Source organism: Tasmannia lanceolata, unplaced genomic scaffold (genome assembly GCF_043159265.1).
Source record: "Tasmannia lanceolata isolate RefF3 unplaced genomic scaffold, GAP_Taslan_0.1 ptg000016l, whole genome shotgun sequence".
NCBI classification, from domain to species: Eukaryota; Viridiplantae; Streptophyta; class Magnoliopsida; order Canellales; family Winteraceae; genus Tasmannia; species Tasmannia lanceolata.
The window spans coordinates 12,974,056-12,994,916 of NW_027518693.1; the positions used below are offsets into that span (position 1 = coordinate 12,974,056).

A 20,861-nucleotide genomic window follows, 5' to 3' on the forward strand; every position below is an offset into this window, starting at 1 on the left:
CAAGATTGCCTGCAGTAACTTTTTGCACTATCAGGTTAGTTGGGTTAGATCTTTTACCTTGTTTTGGGTCCAATTCAATTCTTTTAGGAAAAACTCAACCCAATCCCCAAGTTGCAGATCCACTGTTTTGAGACAACGTAGGCTTTCATGCAAACAAAAATGCCTACAAAACTCTGAGCTGAACCTCCAGTAGCCCAAAAATCATGTTATTTGTATAATCTAACTATCCAATTAGGTGCATTTTTTGGCCATTGAATATGGACTATTGCCTATGTACAGTTCCATGGCCCTTGTTCTGATAGCCAGGATTATCCGATCAGCACGCTTTTTAACCCATTATAAATCTAAGATTGGGGCCACCACATAGACAGTCTGGATCACCTGTGATAGTGAGCGAGCCTTGTTAGGTTACAGTGACTATCGTCGGCCTTACTGGAGCATTCCCTCTTTGATTAAGAGTTGCTCTATGTTGTTTGGTTCTTGGTTTGTCCAAGTCCTCTTGACTATTTGATTCAGAGGAAAACAGAGAAGGATGTTTAAGAAACACCATTTGAAGTATCAAATAGTGATCTTTCTGCCCTTTGCCAACCTTTTTTTTATATGGGAAGTAGTCTATAGTTGTGAAGAAGAAACAGACTGGGTTCTGCCTAGACCGGGCAAACAGGCGGGTTGGGTTGTACAGTCCATTTTGAAAAATAGGGGGTGTATTCAATTTAATTCCACTATTCCAGCCACTAAAAAAAAAAGAAAAAAGAAAAACAAAATTGCGGGTACCCTTCGGGTTCACCCGACCCAGCCCCTGTTTTGGAGGGTTGGGTGACCTGCAGGTCAATTTTAACGGGTCACTCAAATGTCAACCCGTACCTGCGAATTTGCGGGTGGGTTGGGTCGACCTGTGGGCATGGGTCGATTTTGCCAGGTCTAGTTCTGCCCATATTTTATCTGCATTTCGCCTCTGCTAGATGATATCGGTTCCTTCATTTCATAGCCCGTAAGGTTTACTGTCGGCGAGTGACTCAATCTGCCCATTGATCCTGATTATGACCAAGTTAACCCAATATACATCTCCAAATACTACTTACAAATTAGCTGTTGATCAAAGTGGACTGGAACAACTTCAAACTATTCTGCTGCCTTACATGTCTAAATTAACAATCTGAGATGTGATCAGAAGCAAACTCAAGTACTCAACCACAACAATTACACAATTACAACTGAAAGCAAGATTTTATTAAAACTGAAAGCTCATTGCTGATTAAAACTCACTGAGGAGATAAAAGCATGGCATTCTTGATAGACAAGGGATGGACCCCTTGCTTTAAATACACATGAAACCACCTCCCCATATTAACTTCTATGCATCAAATGTCTATTTCTTAGGAAACCATCTCATAATGGAAATTAAGAGTAGGAATCTCTTTGGCTTTCTATTGTATGGGTGTGGACCTAAAAGGCTTACGGAAGCATTGTGTATGACACTGTTGGACCACTTCAAGATGAAATGGAGGCCTTTTCAAGGCGATTACTCAAAGCAAGAGTACCTTAAAGAGAAGTTAAGAGAGAGAGGACCACAAGATTTTAAGTAGTTCTAGCATTTTCCCCTTTCCTAAGTCTAAGAGAAAGTCCCTTCCACATGTCTTAAGAGGGGTGCTCTCTTTGAGTTTGAATAATTAATGCCTTTTGCTACTATTTACTGTGGGTTTTGATAATTAATGTTTTTTGCTTTTATTTACTGAGAAAAAGAATCTCTGGATTCTGATAGTTAATGCTTTTTGCTTGTATTTACTGATTGAAGGTATATAATTAGTTTTGTCAAGGTAATGGAAGCTTAATATTATGGACTCATGATTCCTGATGGGACTATTCACCACAGGAATAGAAATCCTTGGATAAGCTGTTCTTGGGAGTGGTTGCCCTAATCTTGAATAAACCCTTGGGACTGACTGACTTGTTTGTAACTTTGTATAGTATGCCCCATGTTCTCGATGTGAATGGAGGGTAGTTATCCAAGGATAGATTAAACCCTTGGCTTGCTATCCCAAAAAAATCATTACATTTGCTGTTTCTGTGATTGGCTATCCTCCTTATATCTTCTGCTCACCAACTTGGTTTTGGTATATTTTATCCAAAAACAAAGGTCAGTGTGAATAGAAGACATAATCTATCCAAGGATAAAATAAGCCCAGACTTAGGTGAATAGGTGACTTATTTTCTCTATTCTCCCTCCACTCCTTCCCACTCAATTCTCTCCTATTTCACAACTGGTCCAGCCCCCTCTAGTGTATTTATGACAACACTTTTAAACAAAAGTGGTTGGCCTGATGTTGAATATATAATTTCCCTTGTCAATGTATATAATGGCTACTGATGTTGGCACTACCATGTTTTGATAATTGCACTGACTCAGGTTGTCCTTTATTAGTTAAACAGATGTCAAAGGTAATTACAGTTCTCAAAAAGCTCTCAGATGACAATTAAAAAAGAACAGGCAAGCTAAATTTGTGCAATTATCAAAACATGCTGGTGCCAATAACTGTAGCCTGTATAAGTCCAGCTTTGTTTCTTTTCGTAGAAAAATGGGCATGGCACAATTTGTATGCCCATTTTAGGTCGAAATAAACAGAGCCTAAATGAGGTTTAAAGGAAAAAGAAACAAAAGAAGGGTGCGACTGAGTCGGGTTCAACCCGAAAAAAAAGAGTAGAGTTCGGGTTCAGGTTGAGTTTTCCCAACCCGGGTTGAGTTCGGGTAGGGTTCGGATTGAGGTTTGGGCAACCTGACTCTAGTGAAACCTCACATTTTTTTTTTCCTTTTTTTTTTTTTTTTTTTTTTTGGTGAGCTTAAAAATTCAGGTTGGGACGGGTTGAACTCCAGTCAGGTTGGGTTGGAAAAAGGGTTCCTCAGGTCAGGTCGGGTTGGAAAAAATGGTTCCTCAAGTCGGGTCGGGTTGGCCTCAACCCGGCCCGAATTGCACCCCGTGTTACACGCCTAGAAAGGGGGTGTAAATATCTTTTTTATCCCCCGATTACACTATCATAACTTATAACAAAAAAAAGGCCGTACAAACCCACATGGAGACAACAAGCGGGCATTGAAGGAATGTGTAAATGATGTGGGCCAATGAGATTCGATTTTGTTCTCGTATAGCCACTCTAAGAAACGTGGTCACCCACCCCCAAAGCTATGCTTATCCCAAAATTCCCAAATTGCCCTCGAACCTTACGGCTTAAATCTGAAAATGCCCATCTAAACCAAGATGTTTGTAGGACCCACTTACATACAATTTAAATCACTCCATTGGATCATAGAACTTGAACACGGATTGTTCACTTTTCATCTTAGCCATCCATCTGCAAGCCAACTAAAATCAAACGCTTGGGATTAATCAATGTATGATATTTCTCACCATGTCATCTCTTCCATACACTCACAGTATCTTTCACTTAAAAATAGGGTGTGATATACAAATCTCCAAACGGATTTCAAGGGTAAGTTCATAACTCCAGATGCTCTTCTCTTTCTAGCTTTAATTTCCCTTTTTCACCATGACAGTGTGTATTAATGTTACCATCTTTTTTCTTTTATCAATGAACTAGTACAGTCGTGGTCCTCACTACCCTAGTAATGCCTACCCAAAAGAAAGAAGTGAAGAAAAAAAAACAGCTTGCAATCAATAGATAGAGAACTCTAGAGCTGTAATGGGTATTTTCCAAGTGTAGCAATAAAGCTGCAATATCTAGGCCCCATTTAGACTCACGAGCAAGTGAGATATAAGGTAAAAGATTTGACATCCAAACGGTAGAAATTGGTCGTTTGATTGGGAAATTGGCCAAGTGAAACCTAATTTTGCCAAGTCTCCTTGTTGGTAAAATTTCGGTTTCGGTAACCGTTTCGGACCCCACCAAAAACCGAAATTTCGGATTTCACCGAAATTTGGTAATTTGGTTCCAAATTTCGGACCCAAATTTCGAAATTTCGGCTGAAATTTTGTAACATTTTTTTTTTTAATAAATAATGTCTTTAAACCGAAATTTCGGGCCGAAATCCGAAATTTGGTAAATGGCGAAAAATTGAATTTTAGAAATTTTTGGTTTCGGTCCCCACCGGTATCCGAAATTTTGGATTTCAGTCGAAATTTTAAACCATGGTTTTGGTGATATAAAATCACCAATTCCTCTTTTGGGAAACTTTTCTCAAGTTGACGGTGGTATGGGTACGTCAAAAGGAGGGTTAGGATGGTGATTATGGTCCACTAAAGAGTGATTTATTAACTTACTATGACTATTCAATTCATTTTTAAGCCAATGCTTGTAGAGTCTTACAATTCATTTAGGTTTATGATATCCACACGACCATATTTTGATAATGGTGCTAACTCACCTTTTTTTTTAATTGTTTAACCAGCTTTCAACGTCTAAGCAGCCAATTAAATAATGTAAGACAAGGCAAGTTCTCTCCATTATCAAAATAGGATTATGCAATGTCAGTAGCCTTCATTTATATCACACTTTGTTTTGTTTTGTTTTGTTTTGTTTTGTTTTGGAGGTCAACAACTTTTGATTTGAGAGTTTGATGGGACCTATGAAAGTAAATTGGGACTGCAATATAACTCTGGGTGGATCCCATTGCTCTCATCATGTACTTGTTACATAGGAAAATACTAATAACACCGTGGCTATTAATTAGCTCGCTCCTACAGACTCTGTCTGGGCCTTTGCGTGTGCCACTTCTATGTGATCGGATCGGTTAGTTCAATCAGAGACCACGATACACCTTGACTAGATGATCCTAGGGCCTTGATCCATCAAGCCTCTTTTTATGGTTTCGTCGATATAATCAAAATTGTTGGTATTTGCAGTGCTTTATCCTACGTCATGAGATGTCTCCTATAGAGTAACTGGTAGTTTCACATGGTATCAAAGCCAAAGGTCCTGAGTTCAAACCTTCCAAATAGCAAAATTTCACATGCAATGGCCAAACCCAAAAGATGGGCCACATGTGCCACATGTAGGGCAACCCAAGAAAGAGGGGCCACACCTGAGGGGGAGTGTCAAAGTATAAAAGATTAAAAACGCCTTTCTCCATCTCCAACCGCTTAAGCTTATGGAGTAATTGAGAGTTTCACAAAGACCACTTGAATCGCCATATGAAATTCTACAAGATCAACTATCTTGATTAATTGCACATACATGTCCCTATTAAGGACCCTAGATCTGCTTAGTCGTTCTCTGTAACAAATACAGGTTAGTCCCATCACTCTCACTAATGCCTAGTCGAAGCCACTCATAATCAAAAGGCCAAGTTGTGAAACTTTAAACAATTGAAGGACCACTATTTAGAAAGTCATAGGCATACAGGAAATCGTCCAAGGCTAAACAAGATTGGCTTAGATGAGTTAATCACTATCTAACAAATTTTAGATTAACTTGGGCGAGTTAGACGAGCTTTTGATTCACTTGATAGCGTAAAACCTAGTAAACCAACATAATGAGCTCCTTTATTCATCTTTTGGTAATGTAAATTGAGTCAGTCGATCGAAACCATAGTTTTAAAAATCCCAATATAATGACTAATGTACCCATCAGTGCTGGCACCATTCTGATATGTCAATGTTGGGAAAGTTGCTTAGTTACCTAGGTTACAAATTTTGGTGGGAAACAAAATAAGAAAGGATTCTTTCTTTAGGTTTTGGTTAAGGGAAATTATATGAACACAACCGTGTTTTAATAATTGCACGAACCCAGCTTGTCTTTTCCTTTTTAAATTGGCTTGTGAGAGCTTTTTGGGAACTCTAATGACCTTTTGACAGCTCTTTAAATACTAAAAGACAAGATGCATTAGTGAAAACGGCAAAACATGGTTGCACTGATATAATTTCCTTCAGTAAAAACGAGAAATTATATAAGGAATAGGCGTATAAACATGTATTCATCATCCCATCCTTGTTATTTGATCCAACAACAGCTCACTTTTTAAGAAGCTTCTGTTGGATCAAATATCAAGGGTGGCACTTCCATTGTACCACCTTGACGTGTTTATATGCCCATTAATCATGTAATTCTTCCATAAAGCCTACATAAGAGGAAAACATGAGAGGTGTCTTTTTTGCTTTCTTTGAGGAGAGAGAGAGAGAGAGAGAGAGAGAGTTTTCTCTTGGGTTTTTTTTTTCCGGATTTCTATTGTGTACAGTCTTAGTAAAAAGGAAAGGGTTGCAGTTTGCCGGTTTACAAGTTAATACTGTTGTAATCCTTGTAATTTTGTTTTCTCATAGTAGAAGAAGATCGTGTTCTCAAACGTGGCTATAGGCATCTTGGCCGAATCATGTATCTTACTCTTTGTTTTTATTTTTACTTTTTCATCTCTTTTCATACGATTGGATCATATTTGTCCGGCAGATTTTCTCAAGAGTAGAAATATCTACAATGGGAATATTTCAAAATATAAATTTTACAATATTCCCAATACACGGCCGATATCAGTATTAGAGGGTCTAATAGACATATGATGACCATCAAAGCTTGATTGAAACATGACAACAATGGGACTATAACCACGAGACGCCCTCAACGCCATGAATTTTTAAACATTGGCTAATGATCTTTAAAAGCAGTAGTTTTCATGGTCAAAACGTGAGATTAAAGAGATAAATGTACAAACCCTTTATAGAGGCCTTTGTCCCCGTCGGTCTATCTGGTTCACTCATTCTTATATATGGAGTTTGCTAGGGAATTTCAAGGAAACCCATTTTGTTGATGACTTCTGCAGGATATAACAGCTACTGCTGATGAATCAAATGAATAAGACAAAATCTGCTAAAGAGTGATCCTGTGCTCCTGTTCTTTACTGCAAAAGTGAGCTGCGAAAAGGCTTTATGAGAAATTGCCTAGCAAATCCCCTTATATTTTTTAATCTTAAGGGGGAAACAATATTTCCAGCATTTATTGAATTGAGTTGCTGCTTGTTTACGCATTGAGAGGCCGACCCTTGTTTTGGCACAAAGCAGCATTAACTTGTGAAGTTTGACTTCACAAAGATTGTACATCAATGATATTTCCACTCTTCTTTTTATCATCTCCATTATTTTCTTAGAAATGGATGCATTTCTGTCATTTTTCTTTGTCGTTTTTTCAGAAGCAACGTCAATGTCAAGAGCTTCCTAACAACCTTCCCTAATAAGTAGTTACACCAATGCATTAATCACAAAAATATTATGAAGAAAACACCCAGTCTCTTTTCTTGATGACATAAGGTATCCCCACGCCAATTTTTAGGAAGGGACTATTCCCTACATATGCACGATTACGCTCTGTTTCTTTCGACGTAAAAATGGACGTAAAATTTGTTTTATGTTGTAAAAAACGAACATAAAACGAATTTTACGTCGAATTTTACATAGAAAGAAACGGAGCCTTAGTGAAAATGGTTGATCTAAAATGAAATACAACTGTGAATATCGTGAATAGAACAAGTCGGTCAATGTAGGCTCCATGTGAATAATATGGCCAGGGAGCATGGCAATTCAATGGATAAAGAATAGGTGTGAAGCTACAAAATGTCCTTTTCTGGTGAAGGTGACTATCTGCTCATAGTCAAGATTATAGGGCCAGTTTTTATAAGATATTAAAGAAGATTGGTTAGAGATTAGGATAATGAATTGTTTCTATATATATATATATATATATATATATATATATCTTCCACTGAATAGTTTGTGTCCTGGATTCTGAATCGCGTTAAAACTTAAAAATAATCAGGTCACGTATACAAAACAAAATTAACAAACATTTAGGTCATATTTGGAAATCATGATTTTTTTTTCCATGGAATATTAGTTTACCTAAGGCCCTGTTTGGATTGCAAGAAAAACATTTTGAAGGAAAAAAAATTCCTCTAAGTAAAAATTGAAAAGGTTGGTTCACGTTATCCTTTTTTTGTGGGTAAAATAAGAAGGAAATTTTAGAAATATTTTTCTTTCCAAACTTTTCTAAAAAAATCTTGCTGATGGTGAAAGCAGGCGAGGAATACCCTGAGATGGACTGAGTCAAGAAATGGTGAGAAAATGCTAAAAACAAGGAAAAGAAAAAGTCCACTCAAAATATAAACTCAACTCAACTCAAATAAGCCTCTGTCCCAGACTAGTTTTGAGTTGAGGTGAGAAACTCAACTCATCTCAACTCAACTCAAACTCGAAATATAAAATATTTATTTTCATGTTTTTTTAGCTATTTCTCACCATCTCCTCACTCATGGCCTCACAATTAAGTCTATCCCTCCAACCTCCTGAGCCCTCTTTCTCACCACTTGATAAATTAATATTCCATGGAAAAAAAATCATGATTGCCAAACATAGCCTTAGAGTAATTTAGTGTTTACCTTATTTATGAAAGTGGTTGTTGCCAAGCTTTACTTGTTTTTAATAACGAAGATTGCTAGTTAGGGCACGCCCACTAGTACATAGTGAGTGCCACCTATAAGAGAATGATGTGGGCGGAGCCAGGAATTTACCCTTGGGGGGCCGGACTATTTACACTTGCTAAGCATTGGTCATGAGAGGGGCCGTGGCCGTTAGACTAGCCAAGCATGCATGTACAACCATGCAGCATAAAGGGATTTTGCAAGTCATTGGGGGACCATGGCTCCCCTCATGCTATATGTGCCTCCACCCCCTGTTTCATATGTGTACTTATTTGTAATGACTTGTGAAGATAACATTGGTGTACTTGCGATAATGCAATATGAGAAATTATATGGTGTAAGCGCGTACATGCACACGTAATTAGATAGACAATTAATGAGTAGGAAAGAAGTGCAGCCCTTGATATTTGATCCAACGTTTGGCATCTTTTAAGGTGGGCTTTTGTTGGATCAACTAATTACTGTGACCCACTCCCCAAAACGCATGACCTATTCTCTTTTTATACACTGGTAAAGCTTTGGAGGAAAGACAAATTATATGATGAGTGGGCGGGCATGCTCATATTGATGGTAGGATGGAAGTACCACCCTTGATATTTGATCCAACAGCAGCTTCTTAAAAACTAAGCTGCTGTTGGGTCAAATATCAAGGGTGGTACCTCCAACAAGAGTATTTCCACCCACTCAGCATTTAGTCTATGTAGAAAATATGCTAACAGCGCATCAACACGTGTTCATTGGATCAATTCGTGCCACTTGAAGGAAGTACATGTAGATGTCAATGCAGTTGATATGTTGACTAAGCCAACATCACTAGACACTGATGAATGGTAGGGCACCCCTGGAGTGAGGAGTGATCCTCATGTGCACGAGATGCGTAGCTGTATTCTTGATCGTGCACAGTACAGTTGATCTTCAAATGGCCGTGAAACTAGTCAAGGTGGAGATTGCTAGAAGGTTGCCTTGTTTCCATGCCACCAAGGGATTCTTCTAGTTCTTCGATGGAGGCGAGAAAGCTTTATATTCCCTTGCGTTTTCTACAAGAAAGGAAGTCAAGAAGGAGTTTTGTAAAGGGGATTTGTGAATTGATCAAGCGTTGGAGCGATTGAGAAATCTATTGTAATCTTTTGTTACTTCTTGATTAGTGAAATATTTCTCTTGGGCCACCTGTAAAGGTAGGCTTTTTGCCGAACCACGTAAAACGTACGAGTGTGCTCTTTGTGGGTTGCAATTGTGGCTTCTTTTATCTTGCTTTTGTTCGTGAATTTTGACCGAACTTTTGTCTTGGGGTAAAATAACAATTGCACCATTTTTCCGGTTAAAACAGGTGTAAAACTTTTATACTAATCTTACTTCGAAAGAAAAGGAAAACAATCATGTACGAATAGACATAACCACATGTATCGTGATCTGTTCATAGATATTGTTGGGCATCACAAATCTGGCCTAATAGCTTTAGTCTCCTTTTAATTGGATAATCTTAGACCTTTGATTAAGCATGATGAAAAAGCCTTTAAGATGTCTTTAAACAGTTGATTCGCCGTTCAAATTTTCGAATGAGATCCCCGTCTCAGCTCCAGATATGATGTGGACAAACTGGGTGTGCCTGTGATGTACTATCAGATCAACGGTCACATCTGCAGTGGGTCTCGATCATTTTTGTTTATCAGGATGAGATCTTTTTACTAGCCGAATGCCTATGATAATCAAGGCTAATCAGACCCACTTATTCTGAAATCAGAAAATCGAAACAAAACATACCACGACCACATGTCTAAATGCTGCACTAATTAAGCAACTGTAAAGCAGAGGTTAGAGAGAGACAATTTAAACAGGGTATGAACAGTTTGTCTTCCAATTCAGGCAAGACATCTCTATTCATATATATTTAGAAGAAATGGCGGTGGGTTTTCATTGAAGAAGAGAAAAAAGGACTGGCGGGAGAATAGAAGACTCAGAGCTGGCATGGATCAATGGATTTAAGAAGGTGACCCCCTATGTCCTTTTGTAGCAGTGCAACATGGGGCCTCTAGTCTTTTTCTTGGCTGACCGCCATTACAAATTACACTTGGGTTGTCTGTTTTGAACCCTTTTTTTTTTTTTCTCTATGGTCCCACTTCTCTTTTATAATTTTTTTTGTCTTTTATTGGGTATAGCCCACAAAGAAAACCACTCATTTATTTCTCTCAAGCCCTCAATAACCGTAAAAGAAGCTCCACTTCTCATTAAATACATTAAATACACGCTACTTTAATTTATATACTTCTGCATAACTTCTTTTTTCTATACTTTAAGGGAAATGATATTTCCACACCCATATGTTTGCATTTCCACCCTCTTGAGTTTGTTTTTTTTTCTTTCCCCCCCCCCCCCCCGGAAAGGCAATTTTTCATAAGGTATGGAATAAGGGTGTCAATTTTGGCTCGGGCTCGGAAGCTCGCTCGAGCTCGGCTCGAATCCTTAACGAGCCGAGCCCGAGTTAGGCCAGGCTCGGCTCGGCTCGGCTCGTTAGGCTCGTTAAGAATTTAATATATTTAAATATATATATTATATATTAATATATACACTAAAAGGGTTCTCTAGGGAGTGAAAGGGGGAGGCAAAATATGTCAATTTTTTTTTGGAACCCCATTTGTTACTTGGACCACCCCCCTAGTGTAAAAAGAGTAGTAAAAAAATACTAGATAGGGCTGTCCAGGGAAGATGAGGGGTGTAAAATTAATATAATTCAAGCTCGATAAGCCGCTCGCGAGCCTGACTGAGCCGAGCCTGGTTCAAGCCCGAGCCGAGCCGAGCCTGGCCAAGCTCGGCTCGGCTCGTTTACACCCCTAGTGTGGAAGTCTATTTTAGTAAAAGACAAAAAAAGAAAAGAAAAGGGGGGGGGGGGGGGGTGGAAATATCATTTCCCTTGATTTAATAAATGGGGGTATTGTATAAAGTATACCGACACTCTCATGATTAAACCTTGCATTAATCTATTCTTGAGAAGCTCTTAATACAGGAAGCAGCATGAGAAATTCGAAGCTTGAGTTGTCCTACTCATATGATGCCGACAAGATCGAGAGATCCTCTGTCGATGGCCATACAACTTGAATGTGGATTGTTGCTTATTGGTGGTTCCTATTAACCATTTGCAAGTCATTGATTGAACGGTTGAGATCAGAGGGTTCGATATTTTGATCCTAAGGATCAGTAGGTCCCACATGGCACACTTAGGTGTGATTGGAACTATTGATCTGGTGGAGGATCATCCCATTTTGGATGCTCATCACGTCTATAGATTAATGCCCAAATCGACAACTAATGGATCGAAGGGCTAGGATCATCCAATCAAGGTGGGACCCAAAAGAAAAGACAGGGTTTGTGATGGCCCACCGAATCAACGGACCCAATCACATAAATGTAGCACATGTGGGGCCCTAGGATATTCTTGAATAATTAAAAAAAGAAAAGAAAATCCATACAGTTATCATTATTCTTATATTTAATAGTTCTCTCTAGTTCAGCCCGTGGAATCCGGAGGTGCGTTAATGAGCTGGGATACTCTTCAATGAGCTCATGGCGACCGAAAAGACATTTTTGCCCATAGAAGTAATGAGATTATCAAGAATTTATATGGTGAGTGTTACATGGGTAAAATGGACTTTCTCTCTCTTTATTTTGAACTCTTTCACTGGCTCGTCACACTGTGCGAACAATCAAAGATCGTAGATTATATAATCGGGTGGGAATACCGAAACAAAGGGATGAGATTTTTTAAATTTTTTGAATGGAAGAAGGGATGGAAAAGTTAGAAATTTTAAAAGAAAAACAAGAAAAAAAAGGAAAAGAGAAGCAAAAGAAAACTCCTCTACATCACATCACATGGCTTCAAAATTCTGATTTAAGCGCAAATTATATTGTTTGCACTAAAAATTGGCTCATTAATATTTTATTTTGATAAATGATCTTTATAATCATATATCTTGACTTGGTTTGACTTGCTATGATTTCTAGTCTATCACTAGGGCATCAACTTGGGTTCCGACCTGAAAATAACATGGGTCGGATTTAGATATCATGGGTCTCTTAGGTAGGGTAGGGTAGGGTTTTAAATTGGAAAACCCAACTCAATCTTGGGTAGGACTTGGTTTTAAGGAAAAAATTTTGAAACCCAAAACTCGACCCGACTCATATGAGTGTGCTGTGATTTTCTTAATTATCTCTTGAATAACATAACAAATTATTTTTCAATATATTGATACAATTGTTTTCATTGAGGAGAAAATAGTGTCCTTAAATTTATACACTTGATGACATAAATTTAGAGATTTTTGGTGTGAAGATTTTGTTTTCTACAATCTTTAAAATTAGTTACTATCCTATGCTAAAAAATGAAAATCCGACCGAAGAAACTATCTTCGGTAGGATCGGGTTTACAAATCTCGGGTTTTCCCATAAAAAATTAGACCTGACCCGAGCCAAGATAATTCTTAGGTAGGGTAGGGTTTTGGAAAGCCCGGCCCGAGTTACACCCCTACTATACACTAATTTTCAAACCATGTGTTATATCATACAAGATTTCAATATCCTTATAAACTAAATTTACGAAAATTATGTGTGATTCAGTGCAGAAGTTTTGAATCATAGCTAATATTTAGGTCAAATATGGCTGCCATGAAAGTTTTTCCCATGAAATTTTAGTTTGTCAAGCAGTGAGAGACTGGCTAGGAGGATAGGAGATGGAGGGACTGGAGAGGGCATGAGTAAGGAGTGTTGGGACCCAGATAGAATTCACCCTTAAAAGCTATCAATTAAGGAGAGGGTGCCAGGTCCTTATAAGCCCATTCACATCTCTCTCACTTTTCTCGAGATCTTTGCTTTTGCGTGGAACCTCCAACAATTTCTCCCTCCACAGCTTAAGCAACGTGGATAATCTCGCCCCTTGATGCGGTGACAATGTGGAAACTATATATGATCGAGATCTTCTCCGAGGGAATTTCACTGTCCTCGTAGGTACACCTGGGTTACTGAGATCTTCTATGAGGAATTTTCTCCATCCTCGAGGGGTACACCAGGGTTACCATGCTTCGGCTCTGATACCACTTGCTGGGACGTGGGTAGAACTCACCCTTAAAAGCTAGCCATTAAGGGGAGGGTGTGCAAGTCCTTATAAGCCCATCCACATCTCTCACACTTGAAAACGCACTTTGTAAATAACTTGAAAACGCACTCTGTAAATAATGTGAACACACTTTAATAAATCGTGTAAGCTCTCGGTAACCCCAGTGTACCTTCGAGAACGGTGAAATTCCGTCGGAGAAGATCTCGTAGTTCCCACATTGTTGCCCCGTAGAGGGGCGAGATTATCCGCATTACTTCCGCGTGGAAGGGGAGATTGTTGGGGTTCCACGCAAAAGCAAAGATCCCGGAAAAAGTGAGAGATGTGGATGGGCTTATAAGGACTTGGGCATCCTCCCCTTAACGGCTAGCTTTTAAGGGTAAGTTCTACCCGCATCCCAACAAGTCGTATCAGAGGCAGGGTGTGGTAATTAACCCTGAGGACCCTCGAGGATGGAGAAAATCCATAAGGGAAGATATCGTAGTTCCCACGTTGATCCCATGTGGAGAGGCGAGATTATCCACGTTGCTTCCACGAGTAATGATCCGAGTCGAAAATTAATTTTTTCCCCGTAATTGTTATAACTTTGAACTTTTTTGGTATTTTTTTATTAATTGTCATAACTTACTATATTTTCTTGGTAATTTTTCATTTTAAACTTTATAAAATCAGCCATTTTGCTTTTTGTTTGTAATGATTACGATTTTTGTTTATTTGGTTTTGCTAATGTGAGAAACTTTATAACCCACGGCTCGATAAAGCTCGCGAGCCTGGCCGAGCCTGACCGAGCCGAGCCGAGCCCGAGCCTGGTTCGAGCCCGAGCCTAGTTCGAGCCCGAGCCTAGCCAAGCTCGGCTCGGCTAGGCTCGTTTACACCCCTACCTCCCATTCTATTATTATTAACTTGATGAGGCCCCCTGCCAAATAGGACCTTAATTATGGAAAAAGAAGTTTCAAAGCTTATACTTGACAGAGTCAACTCACCCAAGCAGTGAATGTGACTTTTTGAGCCCGGGATTGGTCGTTGGTTGTAAACCGAGCACTGAAGAGATAATAAGGTCGAATGCATCAATCTCAGATTCTGGACACCCAACCTTGACTACTTAGGCAAGCTGATAATCAATCCCCATCTCGCAACATGCCCCCTGACATTGATATTTCCAACCCAATACTGCTGAATGGATGATGTTGTTTTGAAATGGTATTGTGTTCGGGTGTTTATATAGAAGGGAAATGTTATCAGCGCTACTGTATTTTGATGAGGGCACTCTCACTTTATTAAAAGTACGGTACGGCCCGCACCATAGGATGATCCAAACCGTCCATTAGATGGGCCATAGTCTAAATAGGTTGTGCCCCAAAAGTTATTTCCATAGGTTGATTCTAACCCTCGATCTATAGAGGGTTAGGATGAACACTCTAACATTCATATCGGAGGGGTACCCTAATCAAATTACAGTAGTCCCCTCCCTAATCAAATTACAGTAGTGCTGGTAACATTTCCCATAGAATAATTGGGTTAAATCCCTACAAACTTTATACAAGGAAACATAATTACCAAAAGACAACTGTAAAAAGAAGCATTGCCGTAGAACATTCTGGCAATGGGAGATTTTTGCAGGAACCACATTTAATTGGGTCAATTGAAACAGGAATATCAAGAATTATTTTCATGGGAAGGGTATTTTTGTCATTTCAGTATATTTTCATAAATTCAGCCATTTATTACAAATCCCATATAAGTCGCTGACCTTTCTTCCCCACCCATCTCTCTCTCTCTCTCTAATTTTCGACACTTCTTTCTCCTCTTACTCTCTTTTTATTTTCTTCAAAACCACCTCGTTTTTATGCAGTTACAAGGTGCTTAAACCACTATTATCTTCCTCTGGGTTGGTGTGAAAATGGGCCGATCTCCTTGCTGTGAAAAGGTGGGCCTTAAGAAAGGCCCATGGACTCCTGAAGAAGACCAAAAGCTCTTAGCTTACATAGATGAACATGGCCATGGGAGTTGGCGTGCTTTGCCAGGGAAAGCAGGTGATTTTTTCTTGAATCTTTAGTGGGTTCTGTGGATTCTCTCTTCTCTCTCTATAATTTGACTCCTTTGTTGTGTCTAGGCCTTCAAAGGTGTGGAAAGAGTTGTAGATTAAGGTGGACTAATTATCTTAGACCTGATATTAAGAGAGGAAAATTCACTTTACAAGAAGAACAGACCATCATTCAACTTCATGCTCTCCTTGGAAACAGGTAATTCTTGTTTTTTGTTATTCTACTTTGTTTCCAAAACACTCAAACTAATTCTTAGTCTTGTTATTTGCTTAATTTTGAAATGGGAACTACCAGTCTTTCCTATCATTTGTTCCTATTCTTGGAAATCTCTCTCTGTCTTTATTATTGATTTTTCCACCTCTGGCCTTTCTGCCTTGTAATTTTTTTTTTCAGTGAATTTTCTTTCTTTCACTGACTACAACAAGAAAATTCAGACAGAAAAGTGAGTGACGCTCAAAGTACTGTAAACATGACTTACGAATTTCTTGTCAACACGACTGGAATGTCTAAGACATAAAAAGCTCTGAGCGAGATATGAATTTCTTTATGACATGGGTTAATTTCCTTAATTTTTCTTCAACAACTTGTCAGCATTAATTGATTCTCACTTTTTTACAAGAAAATGAGGTTATCAGAAAGTGGGTCTTTTGGGATGATCATGTTTAATTAGTCTCGATCCCCGAGAATTCTTGTTCTTTGCTTTAACATTGTTAATGGGTTTTCTTTAATTTCTTTTGGAGGGCTACTAGCAAAACGGGATTTCGTTCGAGCTTCTAATTGTATTAATTCCCATCTTTAGGTAATAATTAAAAAATTGGCATCTTTCATTTGCCATGATCTGGTGACTTTAGATAATCAGGATGTAAAAATACTTCTCTAATTCCCTCTAGAGAAATTGATCAATTGTTTCTCTAATATGATGTCCTATATGGCCTCAAATTCTAACAACCCAATAAGGAAAGAAAGAAGGGATCTTGAAGCACTTCTCTGACTGATTCATCTTCTTCAGGCTGAACTTTCTTACTAGTCTTTCTACAAACTTCTTTCCAGCACCAATTATAAGCACTAAATGACATATACCCTCTTATTTAGCTAAGATTAAATTTTAATGGCATGAGGTACATTTTGGCAAAGTTAAAAAATGGGTTCTTTCATTTCCAATGATTTATTTTCTCTCTCTTTCAATTAGCATTCTCCAAATTTTTGTCAGTTACTAATTGAAAAATATCTGCTTTCATTTACCATGATCTAGTGGTTATGGTGAAATAAATACTTGTCTAAAATGAGTTACTTTTCTTAGTTGTCATGATTTAGAACATGGGTTTTTGTAGATGATTATGATGTTAGTTCCTTCTATGTGATCGGAATTACTTGTCAAAGTTTCCATGATTCGGAAAGGAAAATGGGTTCCTTTCATTTACCATGAAAATGTGTCTATTTCCATTGTTATAATGTCGAGATAGTGATGCGTGTTCTATCAGGAAATGGGATTACTTAGGTGGTTAACATGTGGAGATAATTCTCATGAAAAACTTAGATGGTTAATATATGGACATAATTTTCAAGTTTACATGATTAAGGAAATGGGTTTCTTTTAATTTGTCATGCAAAGATGATTTCTAGGGTTTTTATACGTCTTTTTCTCTATTGGTTTGGAATCAGGTGGTCGGCTATAGCGACCCATTTGCCAAAGAGAACTGATAATGAGATCAAGAATTATTGGAATACTCATCTTAAAAAAAGATTAGCCAAGATGGGAATTGATCCAGTCACCCACAAGCCAAAGAGCGACGCCCTCGGCTCAGTCGAGGCTCAAACAAAAAACTTAGCCAATATCAGCCACATGGCTCAGTGGGAGAGCGCCCGGCTCGAAGCAGAAGCCAGGCTCGTCAGAGAATCAAAGCTCCGCTCATCCTCTTTCCAGTCTCTGCTCGGCTCCTCGGCTTCTTCGGCTTCTTCGGCTTCGGCTCTACTCAAGCCGCCCCAATTGGGGGCTCCACTTTGTCTTGACATACTGAAGGCCTGGGAGGGGGTTTGGTCAAAGTCAACAAGAAGTGGCATTGCCGGAATTGGTGCCAGCGGCGGCCCTGATATTGACTCGCCCACGTCGACTTTGAGTTTCTCCGATAACTCGCTACCGATCCCAACGGTCGGATTTGGTGAGAATCCGACGGCCACGGTCGAATTCATCAACGGTTTGGCTCTATGCAAGGAAGAAGAGGAATGGAAAGGCTTACATAAGCCAACACAATGGTTGGATGGAAAATCAGGGATTGACAATTCCATGGAATTTTCAACTGTAGGCCTCCATGATGTGGGGTTTGTGACAGATGGGCCGTCCGATTTCGCTGAAGGGTACAAAGATTTGATCTTAGAGAATTCCGATGATCAGAACTCATCCGACGGTGGTCGTGACTCGGATCATGCGGAGGGTGATGCCGATGAAAAGAATTACTGGAACAACATACTCAACTTGGTGAATAGCTCTCCTTCGAGTCCGCCCTTGTTTTAGGATCGCCGGAATTCAATTCCATATCGTCGGGAAAGAACATAAATAGTTAGTTGTCCTGAGCAATTTGCAGTTAAAAGTGGAAATTAAGAACTCATTTTTCTCTTTGTCAAAGATGGACTCAGAACTCAAACGAGTTGACTCACTCATTAAGCGAGTTTTGATAATTAATCTCTCTAGTTTTTTTTTTTTTCCTCTGGTTTAGGTTTATGTAACGGGCAGTGAATGGTGGGAAGAGAAGTGTAAGAATGGAAGGGAATGAATAACTGAATAAGGTGTCCCTTTGATTGGATCTTTATCAAGTATAGTTGAAAAATAATGCATGATATGTAATTGTCTTGTATGACTTTTCCACCCGGAGGTTTCAATGAATCCACATTACTTTACTGTTTTGATGTTGGTTCCTGATCACCTCTCTTAACCTTTAGTAAATCTTCTCCTCTCTATTCTCACGGGAGAGAAATCAATCACTAGTTTAATACTCTTTCTCTCTCCAACAACAATATGTTATGGAAGTGGGAGCTGACAATGATATTTAAGGAACTTCGTTTCCTATTATTAAACTCCTTTTATTGGTTTGTACAACTCATTGAGAGTTGTGAAATAAATTTAAATTAAGAAGAGTGTAACCATTCCCCCTAGTTACTTAGTTAGATTAAGTTGGAAGCACATTTGAGAAATTGAAACTTGAAATGCCAAAATAAAGGCCTTCAAGTATGAGCTCCCATGTAGTAAATATGTGGGCTTTGAGTCGTGCACTAGATCTCTTTAATGGTAGAAAACTGCATTAAACCCAAGCAGAGAAACTAGAATTCGGTGTAGGTTTCTGATAGATGTAAGTGGCCGCGGAAGCAATTTTGCAGGCGAGCTTATAGATCGACCTTCGGTTGCGCCGGAATGAAGTCTTAGACCAGATCTTCAAATTTTTGTATATTTTTTTTTTTTAGATGATTTTCTTCAAAGAATTAACTTCGATTCTTGGACGGCTAGGATTAGCTTATGGAAATGATTTTTGGGGCACAACTTATTTATGTTGTGTTCTATCACATGGACAGTTTGGGTCAACCTATGACGTGGTCCGTACAGTTCTTTGTCGGCCCTCGCACGGGGTTTTTTACTAGTGTGTATATATATATATATATATATATATATATATATATATATATATATATATATATATATATATATATATATATATATATGCTACTTATTTCGCGAATATGACCTTACTACAACAAAGAATAGGGTTTTATTGGGGTCAAGACCACATAGACTCACTTTTTAGCAGATTTTTTCTTATTCATTTAATTCCTATGAGGTGGATGTTCCCTTATGCAAAATTGAGCCACGAAATGGATTTCAATGAAATTACCTAGCAAATCCCATATAATGTGTCATGTGTGTATAGAGAAAGAGACTAATACTAATACTAATGATAGTAGTTTAACCCTAAAGAGTGCTAAAAGTATACATAAAAAAAAATGCTTTACTTAAAAAACGTGGGCAAGTGCATACCATGACAAATACGCACAACATTAAATGAGATGATGATATTTTTTCATTACTTATTATTTAGTTGGCAACCCTAGAAAATAAACAACTCATATTCTATGTGCCAACATGTATAAGACATCCTGCCGCAATTTTTGTTACATTAGAATTCTCTGTTGCAGTAGCATTTGCACTGATCTATTTGAAATTGAGGAAGAGACCGAAGCATGTTTTTCTTGTGAACAAGCTTCTGAAGAAAAAAAAAACATTGTCCCTCTAGTTCTTCTCATTTTCTAGGTTTTTCATATTTAAAATTTTTTTTATAATAAAAAACATCATCAGCGGTCAAGATTAAAAAAAATGAATTTTACATTTACTGAGGCCAAAACCGCCAGTAAAGATATCAACCGCCAGTAAAGATATCAAACTATATTGTCGGTTATAACTGTTGCAAATTAATAATTGGGATTTGCTAGGCAATTTCGCAGAAACCCATTTCGCAGCTGGCTTTTGCATGTGAGAACATCCCCACAGGTTGACTTTTTCACAGATTTTGTCTTATTCATTTGATTCATCTGAGGTGGCTGTTTTCACATGCAAAAGCCAACCGTGAAATTGCCTGGCAAATCCCTTATTAATTATTACCCACGGTTATAATGGTAGGTAAAACCCTTTAACAACACAGAGAAATAGAGAATGATCATGTGCGTCACTGTGCTGCCCTTTTAGTAGGATTGTATTATAGAATATTTAACAGACTATATTAGTAACTAAATACCCTTTTGGGTGTATTTACATGAATGATCATGACCGAGTTATGACTTATGAAGCCACCTTGATTCTAATCAGTGTATAATGGTGATTAGAAAGGATGATGAGACGAGTTGAATAAGCGACAAAATGTACTTTCTAAAATATCTATTGTGATTAGACGGCGTAATAGAAGTGATTAGATGGGGTGAGTAGCAGATGCAATGAACTTAATTTGTATACACAATAGTACTGTATACCAAATCCTCATCCTTTTGTATAGAGAGAGAGAGAGAGAGAGAGAAAGAATTACTAATACCAACTCTGGTAGCTTAACCCTAAAGACTACTTAAATTATACATGAAAAACAAAAGCAAAAACAAAATGCAAGTTTACAAGAGAACATTGGTATCAAAGATAAATTTCTAGGGTTTTATTAAAAAAAAAACGTGGCCAAGTACCCCATGGATTTAAATTTCGACGAAATTTCAGATTTTGGTGGAGACCGACACCGAAATCACCCAAAACCGAAACGGTCATTTATTTCAGCCG

At 38.3% G+C, this 20,861-nt stretch overlaps 1 protein-coding gene across 1 annotated transcript; it reads left to right on the forward strand.

The window, feature by feature from the left end:
* The first annotated feature begins 15,275 nt into the window (after nucleotides 1-15,275).
* On the forward strand, nucleotides 15,276-18,461 carry LOC143848307 (transcription factor MYB106-like). Its single transcript, XM_077357216.1, has 3 exons — nucleotides 15,276-15,547; nucleotides 15,628-15,757; nucleotides 17,222-18,461. Exons 1-3 carry the CDS (start codon nucleotides 15,415-15,417, stop codon nucleotides 18,069-18,071), a joined length of 1,113 nt encoding a protein of 370 aa, XP_077213331.1. The 5' UTR covers nucleotides 15,276-15,414; the 3' UTR covers nucleotides 18,072-18,461.
* The last annotated feature ends 2,400 nt before the right edge of the window (nucleotides 18,462-20,861 follow it).

Excerpts from the sequence above, each read along its gene's own strand:
- LOC143848307 (XM_077357216.1), top strand. The coding sequence starts at position 15,415 with ATGGGCCGATCTCCTTGCTGTGAAAAGGTGGGCCTTAAGAAAGGCCCA. Across the intron at positions 15,548-15,627 it reads TGCTTTGCCAGGGAAAGCAG|GCCTTCAAAGGTGTGGAAAG; the intron begins GTGATTTTTTCT and ends TGTTGTGTCTAG. Across the intron at positions 15,758-17,221 it reads CATGCTCTCCTTGGAAACAG|GTGGTCGGCTATAGCGACCC; the intron begins GTAATTCTTGTT and ends GTTTGGAATCAG.